Source organism: Petromyzon marinus, chromosome 34 (genome assembly GCF_048934315.1).
Source record: "Petromyzon marinus isolate PM22_M1 ecotype Great Lakes invasive population chromosome 34, UKy_Petmar_22M1.pri1.0, whole genome shotgun sequence".
NCBI lineage: Eukaryota > Metazoa > Chordata > Hyperoartia > Petromyzontiformes > Petromyzontidae > Petromyzon > Petromyzon marinus.
The window spans coordinates 7,821,418-7,846,426 of NC_133700.1; the positions used below are offsets into that span (position 1 = coordinate 7,821,418).

General features: G+C 50.8%; 1 protein-coding gene across 1 annotated transcript in view; it reads left to right on the plus strand.

Annotated features, from left to right (window-relative positions):
- The first annotated feature begins 10,483 nt into the window (after positions 1-10,483).
- LOC116948660 (homeobox protein Hox-A13-like) overlaps positions 10,484-25,009 on the plus strand; it is a 33,248-nt gene continuing 18,722 nt past the window's right edge. The window contains exons 1-2 of the mRNA XM_032965562.2: positions 10,484-11,001; positions 14,592-15,263. Coding sequence (XP_032821453.2) covers positions 10,863-11,001; positions 14,592-15,263 — 811 coding nt within the window. The 5' untranslated portion in view covers positions 10,484-10,862. The remainder of the gene's footprint in view (positions 11,002-14,591; positions 15,264-25,009) is intronic.

Consider the following 25,009-nt stretch of genomic DNA (forward strand, 5'->3'; position numbering starts at 1 on the left):
GAATTACCATTTTAGTCACGTCAAAAACACTTTAATTTTTTTTATACTTTACCCGTGACATTATAATTATTTGGTGATGTTGCGACTACTGCTGCGTTGGCAGCAGTGCGCAAGCGACATTAATAACAACAACCACAACACGAACAAACTCAACACACTCGTCAATAGTATATATATGTTTTACTTTTTATGAAAACGCTGCGGCTCTGAAAAGTAAAAAAAACTCAGGAAATGGCCCTTCTTCATGGCACATCAATAGATAGGTCAGCGAGATGGATTGTTCAGGTGCCAATTTAAAATCGCTCATCTGGAAACATCCTTTTAAAATCGACTGTACATGTGTGTATATATATTTTCAGGGCTCCAGAGTTGAATATGTTGCAGCCTCCAACTATTATTCACCTCGTCTCTCTGGTCTCTATCTCTGTGCTATGATGAAGGGCCATTGCCCGAAACGTCGTTTATGTGTTTTTTTCCTAAGGCGACAGTGTTACTGACGAATATTTTGGATACCTCTTATTGATGAGGATAAGTTGAAGGCATACCGTGTGATTGTAATCACTGTGGCGACGCTGCACTGCTCACAAGTAGTGTACCAAACTGCTTTAACTGCTGCTGATAATGATGTAATACTACAGAATCATCATCATCAGCCATGGTCAATCCACTGCTGGATGAAGGACTCCCCAAGCAGCGTCCACCTCTCGCAATCATGGGATGCAACAATGCATCATAATACCATTGCGCTAAATTAAATTAATACAATATCAATACTAATACCACTACTACATTGTGATTATGCTGGTGGATAATTCTCAATATTACATACCCGCACCACCACCACCACCACCAACATCGTCATACTCTTTGGTTCTATCGGTAAAGTCACGTAGGTATAAAATAAAATAAATTGAATCACGACGTTTCGGGCGCAACACAAGCGTCCGTCATCAGGTGAGACAACCACAGCAAGAACACACATTTTTTTGCCCACTTCAGCAATTGTTTCGTGCTGTGGTTGTCCCACCTGATGACGGACGCTTGTGTCTGCGCCCGAAACGTCGTGATTTAATTTATTTTATACCTACGTGACTTTACCGAAAGAACCAAAGAGTATGGATCACTGCAGTCACGAAAGCTTCAAGTCTAGATTGAACCACCATCGTCGTCGTTTGAATCTACATTCTGTAAACTATATAACTGCAGAACTTGTATTAATAGCAATCTACCGCTGGATAATGGCCTCCTCTTGCCGTATCGGTCGACGGGGGATTGTTTCACCATACTTAACCTCGCTGGGAAGTTGGGGCTCAAGTTTTAGCCATGGCCGGGAATCGAACCGAGGCCGGGCGGATTTACAGTGGAAGGCATTCACCACTGCACCACTGCTCCACCCCATGTATAAGGTATATCTATAGAAATAAAAACTATGTATTCACATTAACACGGAGACTTTTGCGACCTATATTATCCATAATAAGGGTTTGTTTGGGTTAGATCGCATACGTAGAAATGCGTCGTGAAATCCGCCTATTAGTGAGGTTCGTCACGTATTGGCACGTTTTGTTAACGTGGAGAACCTTGCTCATCGGCTGTGTCGGGTGGTGGCGGGGTTAACGACACATTTATAAATAACGCGATCTAACCCAAAAACCTCTATTATGGACGAATTAATTGATTGTGGTCAAGGATCCCATTGCAGGACTCTCCTGAGAAGGAGTATTGAGACTCGTTGATGATTTTCCCGGGCAAGTTGAAGAACGTGATTAGAAATGGGGTGGGTGGGGGGCGGTGGCGTAGTGGTTAGCGCACCGCACTATGAACCCGCCCGAGTTAGATTCCCGGGTGCGGCGAACCTTACGTTGTTAGGGTGCTAGCAGCAAACCCTCGTTAGATGACGCAGTGAATATAAACGTTAATATCTCGTTTTTAGTTATTATTTTTAAAAGTAATTTGTGTGCTTGAATTGTGGCATGAAGAAGGGCCATTGCCCGAAACGTCGCCTAGTATATATGTGTCCCCTTTTGGGACCACAGAGTGTTATTGTTGTCGATGTTGTCGATGTTGTTGTTATTGAGGAATGTGTTAAGTTTACACTTGAAGTTTGATCTCTATATGCTGTACCTACATACTGCACCAGTGCAGGTCATTGCGGGTTCATAATTGCTTTGTCTTCGTTTACTTTGGCCACAGGTAAAACAGGGAAGACGCAGAAGGAGAATAACCCCCTCCCCTCCCCCCCCCCCCCCATCGGTTCAGAGATGCTCATTGTCTACGGGGTTCCTGGTTATAGCAACAACAACAACAACAAATCAACCCGCGATAAACACAACCACCACCAACCAGTGCCAGGAACAACAGCGAGTCGGTGAACTTGCGAACGGCTCGACCGCGGCGTCGACATCCACGCTTGCAGCCGGCACAGGGAAGAGACAAAGGGGCTTGGCCGAACGCATCTCCGTGATGCACGCACGACACGTACAGCCACATGAGGGTAAGTACAAAGCAGCACCGTGGTCGCTAAGATTGTGAGAAGAACAACAAATGAATTGAAAGCCACACACACATTTTACAAACTTTAAATCCGACCGAGCAGGGCGATCGGTTGCACCGAAGCGGTTCAAAGTAGGGCACGCGTGGGGAGGAAGGTTTAAGTATCCAAATATTTTCACTCCGTTATACCAGAGATTGGGGCAACGCCACGCGGGATGATAGGGGGCTGATATGGGTATGATAGGGGGCTGATATGGGGATGATAGGAGGCTGATAGGGGGCTGATAGCGGGGTGACAGGGGAGTGATAGCCGGCTTATAGCGGGTTGATAGCGGGCTGAAAAGGGGGCTAATATGGGGCTGATAACGGGCTGATAGGGGGCTGATAGAGGGATGATAGCGGGCTGATAGGGGCTGATAAGGGGCTGATAGCGGGCTGATAGGAGGCTGAGAGGGGGCTCATAGGGCGCTGATAGGGGGCTTATGGCGGGCTGATTGGAGGCTGAGAGGGCGCTGATAGGGCGCTGATAGCGGGCTGATAGGGGGCTGATAGGGGGCTGATCGGGGCTGATAACGGGCTGATAGGGGGCTGATAGGGCGCTGATAGGGCGCTGATAGGTGAGGCGGCCCCTATCATTCGGTACCGGTATTATCCAAGGGCCGGAGATTCGCGAATGTGCCAACTACTGCGCAACCGCTCCAATTCTCACACCCACCCACTGCGCTATGCGTACTGTGTATCAATATACGGGGTGGCCCAAAAGTCAGGACACATAGAGTTATTATATTTATTATTACAAATCATATCGGGTTATTTCATTTCGTTTGAACAAATGTTCAAACTTGACTTCCGTGAACATTAATGCATGATGCGTGCATTCTCTTTTGAAATGAATTTAGGACTTATATATATTACAGGTGTGACGTTTGAACATTCATCACTTATTGTTTTGTCTCAATGAATTCCCAGGGGTCTTCTTGGTTGAGTTATGTAAACGACGAATTGTCGGTGACCACACGGGGAAGAGGAGGTAGAGGAGGAGGAGAATAAAATAGATATTACTCATGATAAACACTCGGTAAAATATTAACTTAAAGTATAAACAATAAAAAAATATATACTGAAAATAAATTAAATAACCCTGTGTCCTAAGTTGTGGGCCACCGTGTATTTACATGTGCGCGTGCGTGTGTGTGCGCTCACATCATCTGCACTCCGCATTGGTCGGCTTTAATTGCACGTACGCTTTATTACTTTTTTATTATTAAAGGCAAAGTGTTGGAGAATATAGAGGTGTTGGGTTGTGTCGTGGAACGAATCGTCTGTCGGACTTGTTTCGCACACCGCACGTAGCCAACCGTGCTGATCGGAGGTACCTGGATGCCGCAGTGTGTTGGGATTTATATACCCAGAAGGTAGGCAGGCAGGTATCGGCAGGTAGTTGGCGAAACGTCGTACTCGAATTGTAAATCTGGGTTTACTCTCCAACACACCGGCGTGCTGTACTTGTAAGAAATTAGAATGTTTTGTTTACGTGACAAAACTTACTAGTTTGCTGTGTCGGGTGGTGGCGGGTTTAACGACACATTTATATATTTACGCGATCTAACCCAAAAAAACTCGATTGTGGATACTTATAAACTGTCGAATAGATCAACATTTTAAAAAAAGATTGCATGTATTTAATAATTTACAGTACGCAGGCTGGTATGTGTATATGTAAGTGGGATGTATGTGTTTAAAATTATAATTCACATTGTCGTGTGACTGATTCATGAAATAGTCTGTGCGTGTTATGCTCACATTGGTTTTTAATTGAGTATTTAACTACTCTATTGAGGATATTTAAAATCAAGCTGATTTGCACGTGAAACTTCGTACACGGGAGGTGCGTGTGAGATGGAAGGTGGATTTGGAGAGGGCCTTCATCTCGCAGTGGATCGACCATGCCTGATGATGACGATAATAATAATTATGGTTATTGAACATGGGGTTATTTTAGTCAACTTTTGAAAGTAACAAAAGTTGATGTTTTTTTTTAATTCGCTTAACATACGTTTCCATTTTGCAATATCATCTCGTGATGATATCTGTTACAAATAACCCTTCTTGCAATGTGGTCCCGATAGGATTAATGACTGTATACCTGAATAGACACACGCGGAGACGCAAAGATCCCCCGTATAGCCTTAGCAGACTTTTGGAGCAAGTGCTTTTAGCGAGCACCTATGATCGCCAACACGGCACACGAGGGGGTAGGTGGCCACGGAAAATGACAAACATCCCCCGTGTAGCCTTAACAGACCTTTGGGGCAAGTGCTGTTAGCGAGCGACTTTTAATGCCGACACGGCACACGAGGGGGGTTTGGTCGGCCAGCACCACGCCCGACCGCCTTTGTCTCCCCGGTGGCGATGTTTACCACACCGCACCAGGTATTCATTCGAGACTGAGCTAGCCACAAACAGGCAGACCTACGTGCATGCCAGCGTACCTTAACCTATGATGTGTACAGACAAACACAGACACAACGGCAGCATTGTACACACACACACGAGGGATACAGATGCGCCACGTACCCGACTTACACGACTGTTCGGATGTGTGCTGTAAGCGAGTAACCTATTCAGGCCGGAACGAGATCATCTACGAGGGCGATTGGTGTAGCCAGGAACAAGCCCGACCGCCTTTGTCTCCGCAGTGCCGATGTTTGCACACCGCTGCAGGTCACTCGTTTAAGGCCGAGTCGACCTAGGGGACGCCCAGGAACGGTTTAAGATATTCGTCAACGATGTTGGCCGTGGACATAAATGACCGTATACCGATTAGCGCGGTTGGCTAGGTACGGTGCGAAAGAAGTTCAACGTAGGTAGGTACACGAGAAGCGTGGTTGTAGGCAGCATGCGATGTATGGTTTATTCACACAAATACGCAGTCTTGCATGCCCCAAGCGCATAGTACAGAAAACGCAAGGTTCACGCGTATTAGCCGATTACGCCTTGAAAACATATACATACACACACACACGCATACGAACAGCATTGCATACAAAGACAAAGATCCCCCGTGTAGCCTTCAACAGACTGTTGGGGCAAGTGCTGTTAGCGAGCACCTATAAAGGCCAGAACGGCACACGAGGGGATGGGTGGCCAACACCAACAAAGACAAAGATCCCCCGTGTAGCCTTAGCAGAGTGTAGGGGCAAGTGCTGTTAGCGAGCACCTATAAAGGCCGGCACGGCACACGAGGGGGTGGGTGGCCAACACCAACGCGCACACACTGACATACACAGACACGTGTGTTATCTGGATAACACGCATGTAATCACATACAGAGTTACATACACGTGTTCACACTCTGTACATACATACACACGCACATATAGACAAATGCAAGTGTGGTCCAATATTGTTTGTACACAAACGCGCACATACACACACACACTTCAGATACATAGAGATACACAAACGTTTGATGAGCCATATACCATTCATGCACAAAGACACACACGCGTACAAACGCAGAGACACAAACTCGCACGCACATGCATACACACATGTTGGTTGATTTTAATCTGTTGTGTATGTGTGCGTATGTTCACAAACAGACACACAAACAAACAACAACATTACAGATACCTCGTGCATCTCTAATGTTGTAACGCCTTCAACAGACTTTTGGGGAAAGTGTTGTTAGCGAGCGCCTATGAAGGCCGAAACGGCGCACGAGAGGGGTGGGTGGCCAGCACCACGCCCGGCCGCCTTTGTCTCCCGAGCATCGGTGGTGTTGACACACCGCACCAGCTACTCATTCAACGCTGAGTCGACCTAGGGGAAGCCCAGGGAACCGTACAAGGTGATCGTCAATTGGAAGCAATCAGAAGTGACCGTGTTCGCTGGCACGAAGAGCTAACGACTGCACCCACCGCTCCTCGCAGACACAATTTGCGCACAGACGGACATACGTGCAGGCATACGCAATGAAACACAAACGCGTGCTGGATGCATAATATGCACACACATACGCCCAGAGACACAACCAGCGTCACAAACGCCCGCACAAAGAGACGCGTGTTCACCGAATAACGCACGCATGCATATACGCAGCATTGCAAAGACAAGGATCCCCCGTATAGCCTTAAGAGACTGTAGGGGCAAGTGCTGTTAGCGAGCACCTATGAAGGCCGGCACGGCACACGAGGGGGTGAGTGGCCAGCACCACGCCCGGCCGCCTTTGTCTCCCCAGTGGTGATGTTTACACACCACACTCGGTACTCATTTGAGGCTGAGTCGACCTAGGGGTGGCCCAAGACCGGTTTAAGATAATCGTTACTGGGTGTTGGCCGTGAGCGAGAATCGAACCCGGGTCGCCAGGTTCGTAGCGCAGCGTAGCGCTAACCGCTGCACCGCCGCTCCCCAATTGCATTATAAACACACAACACGCACACAGCACACGCACACAAACACGCGCGCGGTAGCGTGTTAACGCGAACACAATTCTACAAGTAGCATTAATACAAAGGCGCGCACGCGAATCGGTTGAATACAGTAGACGCACACACACGTGCACAAAGATAAAGACCCCCCTCCTTCACCGTATAGGCTGCACAAACAGATGGGGCAAGTGCTGTGAGAGTCTCGTTAGCCGGCATGGCGCACGCTCGCCTAAGTGTGGCCAGAAATCACGGCCGTCCGCCTTTGTCTTTCCAGTGTTGACGTTAACAAACTCATTGTTTTCTTTGTTTAGTTTTGTGTGTCCTTTCCCCCCCGCACCTACCGACTAGCGCGGTTGGCTACGTACGGTGCCAAAGAAGTTTAAACATGCATTAGCACTCTTCACTGTGAACCCGGAGTTCGATTCCTGGCCACGGCTAACATCAGTGGCGAGCGATGGCCGAACCGGTCGTGAGGCTCTCCTTTCACAAAGCCGCGATGACCATTGCGGTGAAGTATGGCCAAACATACGGACATACGCACGTACGAAGCAGGTACTCATTTTAAGAGCCGAGTCAAGTTCAAGTTGATGTGGTGTAACCATTGCGGGAACTCAAGAGACAAGGATGAGTCTCTTTTTGCAAGAGCGGCCTGCGTCGCAACATTTGTCAACAACAAAACAGATCTGAACAAAATTGGAATGTTAACACGGTAACTAAGAAGGTTGAAATCTGCACTAAAAAATAAAAATAACCAAGCAAGCGCATCGCCGCCGCATCGGACGTCAAAACAAATATTGCCACAAAACGTCGCTCGACGTTAAATAGTCAATTCCCTACAGCGTAAATAATAAGTCTTGCGTAGACAGGTTTTGTAAAAAAAAAAACACATATAGCGATCGCAGTACACACAATAATTTCGGGTGCAGAAATATTAAACGGATATAGTCCGTCTAGTTCGCGAATCTATGGATAGACTAGGAAATGTTTTGGATTTGCCCTGCAACACACCGGTGTGCTGTACTTGAGACGAATTAGGCGCGTTCTGTTTTACGTGACAAACCTTCCTAATTGGCTGTGTCGGGTGGTGGCGGGTTTAACGACACACAAAAAAACCCTACGTGTATTATTGATGATATTTCTCGCGACAGGCCACCACGTGTTATGAACAGACAAGGAAATAACAGCTCCAAGAATCCGGCGGTCCGCGTCTCCACCCCGTGACCCGCGAGGCTGTCGAACCTGCAGTGGCGCGCTGGATTCTTCCCCTACAATCCCAGGCACGTCGCCTCGGCGGCGTTCGTGAATGAATACAAATGCATTTCACGTGTACGTGTTTTGTTAATAAAAACTTGAATTACGTATTGCCATCGTCGTGATTTATTTTTCAAAGCGCTACGCATTGCACGCAAAAATATATATCTATATATAAAGCTCCGGGCTGTGAACTATGTAAAAAGTTTAAACATCGGAGTTTCAGATAAAAGAGATGAACAGTCTAGGCGGAGGCCCGAGACTGGCTCCGATAATCACCACCACCACCGATGTTCGCCGTGGAAGGGAATCGAACTCGTACCGTCAGGTCCGTGGCGCGCCGCACACACGCATGCAACACACATGACAAGACACGCTCACAACACACGTACGCACAAAGATAAAGACCCCCCTCCCCTCGTGTAGCCTTAACAGACTGTTGGGACAAGTGGTGTTAGCGAGCAGCACCTAGGAAGGTCGGCACGGCATAAGAGGTGGTTAGGTGGTCAGCACCACGCCCGGCCTCCCTTTGTCTCGATCGTGGCGATGTTTACAACACCGCACCAGGTTCCCATTGGACAACACGCAGCCACACACCTGTACACAACGCAGCCACACAACTGTACACAACGCAGCCACACACCTGTACACAACGCAGCCACACACCTGTACACAACGCAGCCACACACCTGTACAACACGCAGCCACACACCTGTACAACACACAGCCACACACCTGTACACAACGCAGCCACACACCTGTACACAACGCAGCCACACACCTGTACAACACGCACCCACGCACCTGCACAACACACAGCCACACACCTGTACACAACGCAGCCACACACCTGTACAACACGCACCCACACACCTGTACACAACGCAGCCACACACCTGTACAACACGCACCCACACACCTGTACACAACGCAGCCACACATCTGTACAACACGCACCCACACACCTGCACACAACGCAGCCACACACCTGTACAACACGCACCCACACACCTGTAAAACATGCAGCCACACACCTTTTCAACACGCACCCACACACCTGCACACCACACACCTGTAAAACACGCAGCCACACACCTGTAAAACACGCAGCCACACACCTGTACAACACGCAGCCACACACCTGTACAACACGCACCCACACACCTGTACAACACGCACCGACACACCTATGCAACACGCAGCCACACACCTGTACAACACGCACCCACACACCTGTACAACACGCACCCACACACCTGTACAACACGCAGCCACACACCTGTACAACACGCAGCCACACACCTGTACAACACGCACCCATACACCTGTACAACACGCACCCACACACCTGTACAACACGCACCCACACACCTGTACAACACGCACTCACACACCTATACAACACGCACCCACACACCTGTACACAACGCAGCCACACACCTGTACAACACACCTGTACAACACGCACCCACATACCTGTACACAACGCAGCCACACACCTGTACAACACACCTGTACAACACACACCCACACACCTGTACAACACACAAACAAAAGACAAATATCCCCCCCCCCCCTCCCATATACCCTGAACAAACAATTGGGGCGAGTGCTGTTAGCGAGCACCTATGAAGGCCGGAACGGCACACGAGGGGGTGGGTGGCCAACACCACGCCTGGCCACCGCACCATTCGAGGCTGAGTCTACCTACACGCGCACTTACACACACAGAACACGGAACACGCACAAACACAGGCGGCAGGAAACAACGATTGCCAAAAAAAATACACGAAAAACCGCGTCTCATTGCTTAAACCCACCCATCACTTCTCGTCCCAAACTCCTCTTTGGCAATTTAGCATTCCTTCCACGGCCCGCTAACCCCCCCCCCATCGCCCTCCACCTTACTCCCCTCCCCTACCCTCCCCCCGAAGAAAGGTAGATTCAAGTGAAGATTTTCACGTCTGCGCGTCAATATCCAATTTGCATGTCACGTGGCGGCGGTGGTGGTGATGGGGCTGACAAAGAAGACCAGCCAGTGGCTGCAGTTGCTTGTACACCCCCCCACCATCACCCCCCCACCACCCACCGACTCCACCCAGCCTCCACCCACTACCCCACCCCCCACACCACCGCACACTCAACCCACAGCGCCCCCACCACTAAACCACTCCATCCTGCCTCCAGACACGCTCCGTAAGAGCCACCTCCTCCCCAAAAACCTCAAGACCCCCCCCACCCACCACCCCCCCCACGTCGCGTTAAAAAGGAGAAACCCGTGGCTGGGTCTCGCTCGAATGCCGGACTCGAGTGGGCTATGACTCGGGACTCGAGTGGGCTATGACTCGGGACTCGAGTGGGCTATGACTCCGGACTCGAGTGGGCTATGACTCGGGACTCGAGTGGGCTATGACTCGGGACTCGAGTGGGCTATGACTCCGGACTCGAGTGGGCTATGACTCCGGACTCGAGTGGGCTATGACTCCGGACTCGAGTGGGCTATGACTCCGGACTCGAGTGGGCTATGACTCCGGACTCGAGTGGGCTATGACTCCGGACTCGAGTGGGCTATGACTCCGGACTCGAGTGGGCTATGACTCCGGACTCGAGTGGGCTATGACTCCGGACTCGAGTGGGCTATGACTCCGGACTCGAGTGGGCTATGACTCCGGACTCGAGTGGGCTATGACTTCGGCGTTGGTGTTGCACCCGGGTCTGGGAGACCGCATCATGTTCCTTTACGACAACGGCGCTTTGGACGGCATCGGCAAGGGGACGCCGCTGCAGCAAGACAGCATGGCGCCCGCGAACGCTGGACAGACGGGTTAGTGTGTGGTGTGGTGCGGTGTGTGTGTGTGGGGTGTGTCGTGGTGTGTGTGGTGTGTGTGGGGTGTGGTGTGTGTGTGGGGTGGTGGTGTGTGTCGTGGTGTGGTGTGTGTGTGGTGTGTGTGGGGTGTGTCGTGGTGTGTGTGGGGTGGTGTGTGTAGGGTGGTGTGTGTCGTGTCCTAGGGAGCGATAGTGTAGCGGTTAGCGCTCTGCGCTATGAACCCGGCGACACGGGTTCGATTCCTGCTCACGGCCAACACCGGTGACGATTATCTGAACCGGTCCCGGGCCTCCCCTAGGTCTACCCAGCCTCAAATGAGTACCTGGTGCGGTGTGTAAACATTGCCACTAGGGAGACAAAGGCGGTCGGGCGTGGTGCTGGCCACCCACTCCCTCGTGTACCGTTCCGGCCTTCATAGGTGCTCGCTAACAGCACTTGCCCCTACAGTCTGTTAAGGCTATACGGGGGATCTTTGTTTTGTACGGTGTGTCTGTGCGGTGTGTCTGTGCGGTGTGTATGTGTGGTGTGTATGTGTGGTGTGTATGTGTGGTGTGTATGTGTGGTGTGTATGTGTGGTGTGTGGTGCGCGCGTGTGTGGTGTGTATGTGTGGTGTGTATGTGTGGTGTGTGGTGCGCGCGTGTGTGGTGTGTATGTGTGGTGTGTATGTGTGTGGTGTGTATATGTGGTGTGTATGTGTGTGGTGTGTATGTGTGGTGGTGTGTGGGGAGCGGTGGTGTACCGGCCAACGCTCTGCGCTACGAACCTATAGACCCGAGTTCGAATCCCTCTCACGGCCAACACCAGTGGCCATTATCCGAACCCGTCCTGGGCCTCCCCCAGGTCGACTCAGCCTCAAATGAGTACCTGGTGTGCGGTGTTTAAACATCGCCACTGGAGAGACAAAGGCGGCCGGGTGTAGTGCTGGCCACCCACCCCCTCGTGTGCCGCTGCGGCTTTTATGGGTGCTCGCTAACAGTACTTGCCCCAAAAGTCTTGTTACAGGCTATACGGGGGATCTTTGTCTTGGGGTGTGTGTGTACTAGTTGTGGTGGTGTGTGTTGCGGCAAGAGTTATGTTAACGAGCACCTATGAATGCCGACACGGCACACGGGGGATGTGGGTGGCCAGTACAACAACAGCCTTACAGGCTACACGGGGGGATCTTTGTGCGTGTGTGGTGTATGAGGAACGGTGGCGCAGTGGTTAGCGCTACGCCGCGCTACGAGCCCGGTTACCCGAGTTCGATTCCCCCTCACGGCCACCAACATCAGTGACGATTATCTGAACCGGTCCTGGGCCTCGCCTAAGTCGATTCGGCCTCAAATGAGTACCTGGCGCGGTGTGTAAACATCGCCACTGGAGAGACAAAGGCAGTCGGGCGCGGTGCTGGCCACCCACCCCCTCGTGTGCCGTTCCGGCCTTCATAGGTGCTCGCTAACAGCACTTGCCCCTACAGTCTGTTAAGGCTATACGGGGGATCTTTGTCCTGCTGGACATGTGAAAAAGAGCGTCACAGTTCATTGGATTTAAACGAATCCAGCAAGGGCCAAGTTCGATTGCCGCTCACGGCCAATGGCATATTTTGACCTTCCACCCCCCTCTAGGTCGACTCGGCCTTAAATGTGTGACCCGGTGCGGTGTGTATCGGGGAAAAAAAGGGCGGCCGGGAGTGGTGTTAGCCAGGAGCGCCTTCATCGGTGCTACTCCCTAACATATCTTGCCCCAACAGTCTGTCACAGGCAATACGGGGGATCTTTGTCTTTGTGTTTTATACATAGGTGGGGAGTAGTGGCGCAGTGGTTAGCGCACTGCGCTATGAATTCGGCAAACACCCGAGTTCGAGTCTCGTTTATTCTCTTGCCAATATATCGGACCATCTAAACCAGTTCCTGAGATAGATTGAGTGAGTGACCTGGTGCGATTTGTAAAATATCCGCACCGGGAGAGACGAAGGCGGCCGGTCGTGCGTGGTTCTGGCCAGGCCAATCCCTCCCTTTGTCCGCTCCATGATAGACGCCCTCCTCCTTAATCGGTTCTCGATTGCCGTGCCGGCTACACTGATGATCTTCATATTATTCACACACACACAAACACACAGACACACACACGCGTGTGTGTGTGTCTGTGTGTGCGCGCGAGAGAGATTGGTTGCATGTACAGTACTGTACGCACGATGGGGGTGGTAATGATTGCATCGATTGTGATCATACGTCGACGTCGTGGTTAATTTGCGTTTGTCCCGTGATCATCGTGATTTATACAATCATGAATATGTCGCTGATGGTTGCATCTAGACATCGTCGTCATCATCGTCGTCATCGTCGTATCTTCGGACAGCATCGTCGTCATCGCAAACGGCACGCGTCATCATCTCGATGAAATTTGACCGCGAGCCATGAAGGAACACCGCGGATACTCGCCGCGGTTGTGTGACAGTCTCCAAATCAATCAATATATTACCATAATAATAATCATCATCATAAATATTGTCATTATCATTGCGTGCTGTGGCATAGTCACAGCATCGTGTACAACACCAACACCATCATCATCATCCTATCGATGTCTTTGTCATTGCACCATAATTATCATCATCGTCGCCAACACCGTCGCGTGACCATCATCATCATCATCCCCCCATCATCATCATCGCATGCCTTCTACGTGGCTGGACTAGTACACGCATCGGTGTTGCAAAAGGAATGCGTGCGCCTCAAAAGATCACAGAACACAGCCATCGTCAGCATCACGATCACTGCATCGTCATCAACAATCTGCCACCTCCTCACTGGCCTTCAGCGGGAATCCAACTCGGGTCATCGGCGAGTTCTTAGCAGCGCTACTTCAGAGCTCCCCACAATGTGTTCGTGTGAGCGCATTCGGTAACACACAAAGACAAAGATCCCCCGTGTAGCCTTAACAAACCTGTAGAGGGGCAAGTGCTGTTAGCGAGCACCTATGAAGGCCGGCAAGTGCACACGAGGGGGTGAGTGGCCAACACCACGCCCGGCCGCCTTTGTCTCCCTAGTGGCGATGTTTACACACGGCACCAGGTACTCATTTGAGGCGACCTCGGGGAGGACCACGACCGGTTAGATAATCGTCACTGGTGTTGGCCGTGAGCACGTGTATACACACACGCGAGCACGTGTATACACACACGTGAGCACGTGTATACACACGCGCGCGTGTACACGTGGCACACAATCCACACACCATTTAACACGTAGCACACTTTCGCGACCAACATCGTCCACAAGAGAGGTTGCTTTGGTCAGATCGCGTAAATATAAAAACGTCGTACTCGGAGTGTAAATGTTGTGGCTTGGTTCTCCAACACAACGGTGTGCTGAACTAGTGAAGAATTGTCACGTTCTGTTTACGTAACAAACCCTTACTAGTTGCCTGCGTTGGGTGGTGGCGGTTTTAACGACACACACATTTGCGCGATCTAACGCAGCAAAAACCTCTGGACAATACACCATACATCCATCCGCGCGCGCGTGTGTGAACACTATAGTATCGTAATCAATCAAATCACCCACTACCGCCACGTGTGTCCACCCCCCCCCCCATCGCTTGACAGACGGCGTGAAGACCTCCTCCTCCTCCTCGTGCCCACCTTGCCAGGCCCCGCAAGGTTCCCCGACGGCCGCCACCCTAGGCTACGGCTACCCCTTCGGCGCGAGCGGCTACTACGGCTGCCGCGTGGGTCACGGCATGGGCGGCGCCCACGTTAAGGCGGCCTGCGGATCCGCGGCGCAGACGGCCGCGAGCCTCGCCTCGGGCTACGGGCCGCACTCGCTCGTCGACAAATACGTGCAGGACGTCTCCGTCGGACTACAACCGAGCAACGGTGTCGGCTCATCCGTTGCTGCCGGAGGTGGCGGTGGTGGTGGTCTCGGTGGTGGTGGAGGCGGTATCGGTGGTAGCGGTGGTATTGGTGGAGGTGCCGGCGGTGTGGGTGATGATTACACGAGCGGCCGGGCAGCCAAAGACTTCGCCTTCTACCCCAGCTACGGCAGCGCTTATCACCACCACCACCATCATCAGCACATGCCGGGCTACTTAGACATGCCCGTGGTGCCGCACGCGTCGCTCGCACCGCCGAGCGAAGGTCGCCACGACCCCATCCTTCACCACGGAATGGACGGATACCACCATCAGCCATGGGCGCTGCCCAATGGATGGAACGGGCAAATGTACTGCGCCAAGGAGCAGAGTCAGCTGTCGCACCTGTGGAAGTCGCCCCTTGCAGGTGAGGTCGGAGTGAATGCGAGCGGCTGTGAGCGTGTGGGTGAGCGGCGTCTGCACGTGTGTGAGCGGCGTCTGCGTGTGTGTGAGTGTCTGTGTGTGCGTGTGTACACGGGTGAGTGTCTGTGTGTGTGCGTGTGTACACGGGTGAGTGTCTGTGTGTGTGCGTGTGTACACGGGTGAGTGTGTGCGTGTGTACACGGGTGAGTGTCTGTGTGTGTGCGTGTGTACACGGGTGAGTGTCTGTGTGTGTGCGTGTGTACACGGGTGAGTGTCTGTGTGTGTGCGTGTGTACACGGGTGAGTGTCTGTGTGTGTGCGTGTGTACACGGGTGAGTGTCTTTGTGTGTGCGTGTGTACACGGGTGAGTGTGTGCGTGTGTACACGGGTGAGTGTCTGTGTGTGTGCGTGTGTACACGGGTGAGTGTCTGTGTGTGTGCGTGTGTACACGGGTGAGTGTCTGTGTGTGTGCGTGTGTACACGGGTGAGTGTCTGTGTGTGTGCGTGTGTACACGGGTGAGTGTCTGTGTGTGTGCGTGTGTACACGGGTGAGTGTCTGTGTGTGTGCGTGTGTACACGGGTGAGTGTCTGTGTGTGTGCGTGTGTACACGGGTGAGTGTCTGTGTGTGTGCGTGTGTACACGGGTGAGTGTCTGTGTGTGTGCGTGTGTACACGGGTGAGTGTCTGTGTGTGTCCGTGTGTACACGGGTGAGTGTCTGTGTGTGTGCGTGTGTACACGGGTGAGTGTCTGTGTGTGTGCGTGTGTACACGGGTGAGTGTCTGTGTGTGTGCGTGTGTACACGGGTGAGTGTGTGTGCGTGTGTACACGGGTGAGTGTGTCTGCGTGTGTGTACGGGTGTGAGTGTCTGCGTGTGTGTACACGGGTGAGTGTCTGTGTGTGTACACGGGTGAGTGTCTGTGTGTGTACACGGGTGAGTGTCTGTGTGTGTACACGGGTGAGTGTCTGTGTGTGTACACGGGTGAGTGTCTGTGTGTGTACACGGGTGAGTGTCTGTGTGTGTGCACGGGTGAGTGTCTGTGTGTGTACACGGGTGAGTGTCTGTGTGTGTACACGGGTGAGTGTCTGTGTGTGTACACGGGTGAGTGTCTGTGTGTGTACACGGGTGAGTGTCTGTGTGTGTGTAGCGGTTAGCGCGCTGCGCTATGAACCTGGCGACCCGGGTTCGATTCCCGCTCACGACCAACACCAAGTGACGATTATCTGAACCGGTCCCGGGCCTCCCCTAGGTCGACTCAGCCTCAAATGAGTACCTGGTGCGGTGTGTAAACATTGCCACTAGGGAGACAAAGGCGGTCGGGCGTGGTGCTGGCCACCCCACCCCCTCGTGTACCGTCCCGGCCTTCATAGGTGCTCGCTAACAGCACTTGCCCCTACAGTCTGTTAAGGCTATACGGGGGATATTTGTCTTTGTTGTGTACACGGGTGAGTCTCTGTGTGTGTGTACACGGGTGAGTCTCTGTGTGTGTACACACGGGTGAGTCTGTGTGTGTGTGTGTACACACGGGTGAGTCTTGTGTGTGTGTACACACGGATGAGTCTTGTGTGTGTGTGTACACACGGGTGAGTCTTGTGTGTGTGTGTACACACGGGTGAGTCTGTGTGTGTGTGTGTACACACGGGTGAGTCTTGTGTGTGTGTACACACGGGTGAGTCTTGTGTGTGTGTGTACACACGGGTGAGTCTTGTGTGTGTGTGTGTACACACGGGTGAGTCTTGTGTGTGTGTGTGTACACACGGGTGAGTCTTGTGTGTGTGTGTACACACGGGTGAGTCTTGTGTGTGTGTGTACACACGGGTGAGTGTGTGTGTGCACACACGGGTGAGTCTGTATGTGTGTGTGTGTGTACACACGGGTGAGTCTGTATGTGTGTGTGTACACACGGGTCTGTATGTGTGTGTGTGTGTACACACGGGTCAGTCTGTGTGTGTGTGTACACACGGGTCAGTCTGTGTGTGTGTGTACACACGGGTCAGTCTGTATGTGTGTGTGTGTACACACGGGTCAGTCTGTGTGTGTGTGTGTACACACGGGTCAGTCTGTATGTGTGTGTGTGTACACACGGGTCAGTCTGTATGTGTGTGTGTGTACACACTGGTCAGTCTGTATGTGTGTGTGTGTGTACACACGGGTCAGTCTGTATGTGTGTGTGTGTACACACGGGTCAGTCTGTATGTGTGTGTGTGTACACACGGGTCAGTCTGTATGTGTCTGTGTGTACACACGGGTCAGTCTGTATGTGTCTGTGTGTACACACGGGTCAGTCTGTGTGTGTGTGTACACACGGGTGAGTCTGTATGTGTGTGTGTGTACACACGGGTGAGTCTGTATGTGTGTGTGTGTACACACGGGTCAGTCTGTATGTGTGTGTGTGTACACACGGGTCAGTCTGTATGTGTCTGTGTGTACACACGGGTCAGTCTGTATGTGTCTGTGTGTACACACGGGTCAGTCTGTATGTGTCTGTGTGTACACACGGGTCAGTCTGTATGTGTGTGTGTGTACACACGGGTGAGTCTGTATGTGTGTGTGTGTACACACGGGTCAGTCTGTATGTGTGTGTGTGTACACACGGGTCAGTCTGTATGTGTGTGTGTGTACACACGGGTGAGTCTGTATGTGTGTGTGTGTACACACGGGGGAGTCTGTATGTGTGTGTGTGTACACACGGGGGAGTCTGTATGTGTGTGTGTGTACACACGGGGGAGTCTGTATGTGTGTGTGTACACACGGGTGAGTCTGTATGTGTGTGTGTGTACACACGGGTGAGTCTGTATGTGTGTGTGTGTACACACGGGTGAGTCTGTGTGTGTGTGTGTGTACACACGGGTGAGTCTGTGTGTGTGTGTGTGTGTACACACGGGTGAGTCTGTGTGTGTGTGTGTGTACACACGGGTGAGTCTGTGTGTGTGTGTGTGTACACACGGGTGAGTCTGTATGTGTGTGTGTACACACGGGTGAGTCTGTATGTGTGTGTGTACACACGGGTGAGTCTGTGTGTGTGTGTGTGTACACACGGGTGAGTCTGTATGTGTGTGTACACACGGGTGAGTCTGTATGTGTGTGTACACACGGGTGAGTCTGTATGTGTGTGTACACACGGGTGAGTCTGTATGTGTGTGTACACACGGGTGAGTCTGTATGTGTGTGTGTGTACACACGGGTGAGTCTGTGTGTGTGTGTGTACACACGGGTGAGTCTGTGTGTGTGTGTGTACACACGGGTGAGTCTGTGTGTGTGTGTGTTTATGTGTTTGCGTATTTGTGGGGAGCGGTGGTGTAGCGGTTAGCGCGCTGCGCTACAAACCTGACGACCCGGGTTCGATTCCCGCTCACGACCAACATCAGTGACGATTATCTGAACCGGTCCTGGGCCTCCCCTAGGTCGACTCAGCCTCAAATGAGTACCTGGTGCGGTGTGTAAACATCGCCACTTGGGAGACAAAGGCGGCCGGGCGTGGTGTTGGCCACCCACCCCTTCGTGTGCCGTGCCGGCCTTCATAGGTGCTGCTCGCTAACAGCACTTGCCCCTACAGTCTGTTAAGGCTACACGGGGGGATCTTTATCGTTTGTCTTTGAGCGCGTGTGGTGTCTGTGGGGGGAGCGGTGGTGCAGCGGTTAGCGCGCTGCGTTACGAACCCGGCGATCCAAGTTCAATTCTCGCTCACGGCCACCAACACCAGTGACGATTATCTGAATTGGTCCTGGGCCTCCCCTAGGTCGACTGGACCTCAAATTACTACCTTGTGCGGTGTGCAAACATCGCCACTAGGGAGACAAAGGCGGTCGGGCGCGGTGCTGGACACCGACCCCCTCGTGTGCCCCAACAGTGTGTTAGGGCTATTTGGGGGTCTCTTGTCATTGCGTGTGGATGTGTGTATTTGCGTCAGGGAGTTTGTGTTTATCTGTGTGTGTGAGCTCGTCTGTGTTCGTAAACGTTGCGTTTGTTTATGGGTGTGTGTGGTGTACTGTATTGTGTGTGTATATGCGTGAGGATGGGCTGTGTTTGTGTTTGCGTATTTGTGGGGAGCGGTGGTGCAGCGGTTAGCGCGCTGCGCTACGAACCCGGCGACCCGAGTTCGATTCTCGCTCACGACAAACACCAGGTGACGATTATCTAAACCGGTCCTGGGCCTCCCCCTATGTCGACTCGGCCTCAAATGAGTACCTGGTGCGGTGTGTAAAATCATCGCCACTGGGGAGACAAAGGCGGTCGGGCGTGGTGCTGACCACCCACCCCCTCGTGTGCCGTGCCGACCTTCGTAGGTGCTCGCTAACAGCACTTGCCCCAACAGTCTGTTACGTGTATAATAAATACGTGTTGTGGAGTTATGTGTGTGTATATATTGTGTGTATATTATGTGTGTGTAGCGACATGTGTGTGTATATATATTATTTGTGTATATTGTGTGTATATTATGTGTGTGTAGCGACACGTGCGTGTGTATATATTATGTGTGTGTAGCGACACGTGTGTGTGCTTTAGTGTGCATTGTATGAACTGCGCATGTTTTACAATTATTATTCATGTAAAATACATAGACCTGTATATTGTTTACACTTTTCCGTTTACAATTGCATATTACGTTCACACACACAAAGTTGTATAACGTCCGTGCCATTTATTTATACATTGTGTATATTGTATATATGAGGTGCGTAATTATTGTGTGTACACGGCAGACATACGAGTGTATATGTACATATATATGTACACACCGCGTGTAAATTGTTAATGAAATTGGTATGTACATATGAAATATATGTTATTGTGTGTACACGGCAGACATACGAGTGTATATGTACATATATATGTACACACCGCGTGTAAATTGTTAATGAAATTGGTATGTACATATGAAATATATGTATTAAACGAGTGTATATATTATGTACAGCCTGAATGTACACTATACACGTAGTGTACATACATGCCATGTGCCCATTGCGTATTATATTCCGTATGTAATCGTTACGTGCATATCTAACAAGTACATACATATATATGTACATTCACATGTGTGTGTATATACGCACACACCTGTAAAGGTGCATTTAATTTGTGTGTACGTATCAAAGACGTACACACGCATGGTCTGTGTAGATTGTACACGCTGTTACTGTGTACACGCACACTCTCGTGTTGTAACAGTGGCATTCGTTAGTGTGTACATAATCAATTTCACGGGTAAATACGCGCACCGTGCGCATGCATTCGAGGTGCGCGGTACGCACGGTACCGATGGCCGTATTGAACAAAACAAAAACCGGTTAAAATACCGGTTACCGGTTTGACCGCACGTGTCGAAATCTGTGCAGCTCCCAAAATAACAAGGAGAAACATTTGCTTCGAATTCGGTACAACAACATAAACCACAGTGTATAGAGCCGCAACGTACGTCAACACAAGACGGTACTTAATAACGTCAACTCGTGTACGTGCGTTTTTGTTGTTGTGTAATTGCTACTTTTAGAAGGGCACGCGCGCACATTGATTCGCAATACCGCGTCACGAATCGTTGTTGAGATTTTGTTTTTGTTTTTAGACGTTCGCCAATTATCGAAAATAATTAGGGAGGGCGTTGTGTGATGTTTATTTTTCTCGTTACTTTGCAACTCGAGCTGTCGGGAGCTTCGAGGCGGTCCGCGTTAAAGAGTCGCGCGTTGCCGACCCCGTGCGCAATGCGATTACCCCCCCCCCGGCTCCGCTCGGCTATCACGAAATCACGCCGCTTGTCCCTTTACACCCAAATCACGCCGGCTGCGTTAATATAATTAAAATGCAAGATTGAGCTCCGTGTGCGTGCGTACACGCGTCCCGCGTGCGTACACGCGTCCCACGCGACGCAGACCGCGTGAATTGTTGAACAATCATCGGGCGCGTGCGGCGTGGAACGAGTTTACGTGTATTTAAAGGCGGGGAGTTTGGTGAACCCTCGGTTCGAGTGTTAAATGGAAAAAACGAGGCCAAAGTGGGCCACGCGGTTTGAATTGTTCGCCAGAATGGCAATAATTATACTACTTTTTTAAAAATGCAAAAATTCCACTTTAAAAAAAGTAACCGCCGGTTTCTCGAATTTTGAAACGGGAAAATAAATTCCTGAAACCGGTTCAACTACATTACCGGTTTTCGTTTCAGGTTCCTCTACTATTATGGATCGTGTCTTGCGCACGTAATTCTACATATCGAATACGTACACACTTAACGTATCAGGTACATAAACACTCGTGCGTATCGTGTCTGTGTATATTTCTAATATAAACAATAATAACATATATCTACATAGACACGCACATACGTTTTCAAGGTAATCGGGTATCCGATGCAATACGCCGTAAGATTTAACCGATGTCGAATTTTTTTTTATAATTAATACGTTAAAATCCAGTACATGGTCTTCAACACACCCTACCTGGTGTAAGACCATAATGCACATTGTGTGGTGCGCATATACGTACGACGATCGTATGCAACTTATGTTATTTGAGCGTATATACTTAATCTATTTAGGTACTTTAAAAAAAAAGTAATTTCCTTTACTTCGGTCGTGTTGAATTGTTTGTTGTTGAAACTTTCTGGCCCGCCCCCACTGGGTATCTGTGGAAAAAAGAGCTTCATAGTTCATCGGATTTCTCCAGGATAAATAAAGATTGAGTCTGCATACTAGTACTTGGGGTGAGTATCGTTTCAATTAATAAATATATCGGATAAAATTGCCTTTTTGAGAATATTGAGTCAAAAGTATTATTATATTCCATCATTACCATCTAGCATCATCAGGCATGATCAATCCACTGCTGGATGAATAAAGGCTGTCTACGCAAGAAGGCCTTGGCATGGTGTCCGTGCCTTCCCGCGAGATGATTATCATTTATTTTTGTTCACTAAAATTATATAATTGTGTCTCTAACCAAAAGAAAACGCAAAACAAACTTGTGTTTTAATTTAATCCGGAGATATAGCTGCAGCTGATCAGTTAATTGACATGGCGGAGGGAGATAATTTCCAGTACAAAGACAAAGACCCCCCCCCCCCCCGTATAGCATACACAGACATTTGGAGCAAGTGCTGTTCGCGAGCACCTATAAAAGCCAGCACGGCACGCATTTAATAGGACACGCACACAGCCACTTGTGAATGTATCTCCTCATAGGATTTGTATTGTTAAGAATATTACATTCAAAGTTACTACATAAAGTATTATTTACAGGCCCCCTTCATCAATCACACGCTGGATGATACCCTCCCCTCTTCCTCCTCCCCACGCCGTGTCAGTCATGGAAGGTTATTTGGCCATACTTCACCACACTTGACAATGCGGTTTGTTGCCGAAGGATGTGGTGGAGGAGTGGAAGCGGTGGGGTGGTGAGCGCAACCATCACCCATTCAGCTGTCACTTCGCCACCGATGTTAGCCATGGCTGAGAATCGAACAGAGGCTGCCGGATTTTACTTGTTACTTATTTTCTTCTCTCTCAGCGCGTTGTTGCTAACCACTGCGCCATCGCTCGCCCGCTCGCTCCTTCGTGTACACTATAGGTGTGTGTGTTTTTTTTGTTTAGTTTTATTACCGTCGAACTGATTATCAAGTCGTAGTGCACGTGTAAATATGTACTTTGCACTTGCTAAACCAGAGCTTCCCTCGCAATCGTACACATGGGCGGCAGGCGCAGGCGCAGGCGCGCGCGCACGTGCTCGGCACGTGCGTTGCCGTGACTTGGCTCAAACCATCGCCCACAGACTTGCGCGCGGCCGCGTTGACACGCGGTCGCCTACGACTCGCTCGCACCGCGAAAGCAACGCGTTTCCCGCCGAGCGGATTTCCCTTTCAAAAGCGAGCACCCATCGCCACGTCCCCGTCACCGCTCCACCACGTTCCCAGCACCCCCCCTCTCCCCCCGTCGCTGATGATTTCACGAAATGATGTCGCACGTGCGCGCGTCGGAGGAGCGGCGGTGCTGTGGTTGGGCGCGCCTAGCAATTATCTTCTATCAATTCCGCAAGCCCTCTCCCCCCCCCCACCCATGAGTTCGATACCCGGCCATCGGCTTGCCACCGGTGGCGAGCAATATCCTAGCCGGTCCATGGACAGCTACCAAAATCGTCTTTAGCGAGCCGTCGCTGACCCGGAATGGTGAAGTATGGTCAAACAATCCTGCGTGGCCGACAACAACGGTGGGTGGAGGCGTTTGTCCAGAAATGGCTTGATAAACGGCGGTGTTTCTATTTTTATATAGGGGGCGCTTTATTTACATCTGAAACCGTGCCATCTGTATGCTATGTAATGTCCCGACAGATACACATTATTGTAGATCGACGCACGTTCTGATACGAATTGTTGTACTGTGCTATGCGTATGCTGCCACGTCAATGCTCCCCGCTTTCAACTAACCAACTAGCAACTGCGCAGCGTGGTGAGGTATGGTCAAATGCCCGATGCGACCCAGCATTTGATGGACAAAAAGGGGACGGTCTGCGTGCTCCATGTTTCACTCCACCGTCATCATCAGCCTCAGCCATGATCAATCCACTGCTGGATGAAGATTGCCACCATCACTCGCAATCGATCCACTGGTGGATGAAGACTTCTCCCATGTCGGTCGGTCATCGGAGGTGTTTGACCATACTTCACCGCACTGGTCACTGCAAATTCGGCGAAACGAGGCCCACGACCGGTTCTGCAATTGCTCGCCACTGATGTTAGCCGTGGCCGGTAACCGAACTTCGGGTTCGTAGTGTAATGTACATGTGTGTACTGTATGTTAAACTTCTTTCGCACTGTACGTAGCCAACCTTGGTAATTGGAGGTGCACACTGAGCTGATCTTCATCAATGCTCCATCTCCTCCTCCTGAATTGACATCCTCTCGGTCACGTTCCATTGCTTGCCTGCGACTTCCTCATCATTCAGGGCCACCATCATCATCATCATCACATACACTGCGTCTTCCATCATCATCACCACCATCATTACTACCATCCTCATCTTTCATTATCATCTACCATCATCGTCATCTACCATCAACACCACCATCCTCATTCCATCATCATCTTTAATCATCATCACATACACTGCATTTTTCATCATCATCAAACACGCCTGATTTTTTTTGGCCGGGCATTCCAATTTCCTCCAACACATATAAAAGCACTCATTCACTTTTGATGAAAACATGTTAACATATACATAGAGGATCGCAGAGCTTGGATAAGTATTGGTACGCCGGCTCGTCACCACGTGGCGGCTGCTGCTGCTGCATTCACTGCTCCTCGTCTGTGGCTCCTCCTCCTGGCGCTTCTGAGTCGTTCCCTCTCTCTGAGTCGCCCTCTCTCTGAGTCGTCCTCTCTCTCTCAGTCGCCCTCTCTCTCTCTGAGTCGCTCTCTCTCTTTCTGAATCGCTCTCTCTTTCTGAGTCGCGCTCTCTCTCTCTGAGTCGTCCTCTCGCTCTCTCTCTCTCTGAGTCGTCCTCTCGCTCTCTCTCTGAGTCGTCCTCTCGCTCTCTCTCTGAGTCGTCCTCTCTCTGAGTCGTCCTCTCGCTCTCTTTGAGTCGCCCTGTTTCTCTCTCTCTGAGTCGCCCTCTCTCTCTGAGTCGCCCCCTCGCCCTCTCTCTGAGTCGCCCTCTTTCTGAGTCGCCCTCTCTCTCTCTGAGTCGCCCCCTCGCCCTCTCTCTGAGTCGCCCTCTTTCTGAGTCGCCCTCTTTCTGAGTCGCCCTCTTTCTGAGTCGCCCTCTTTC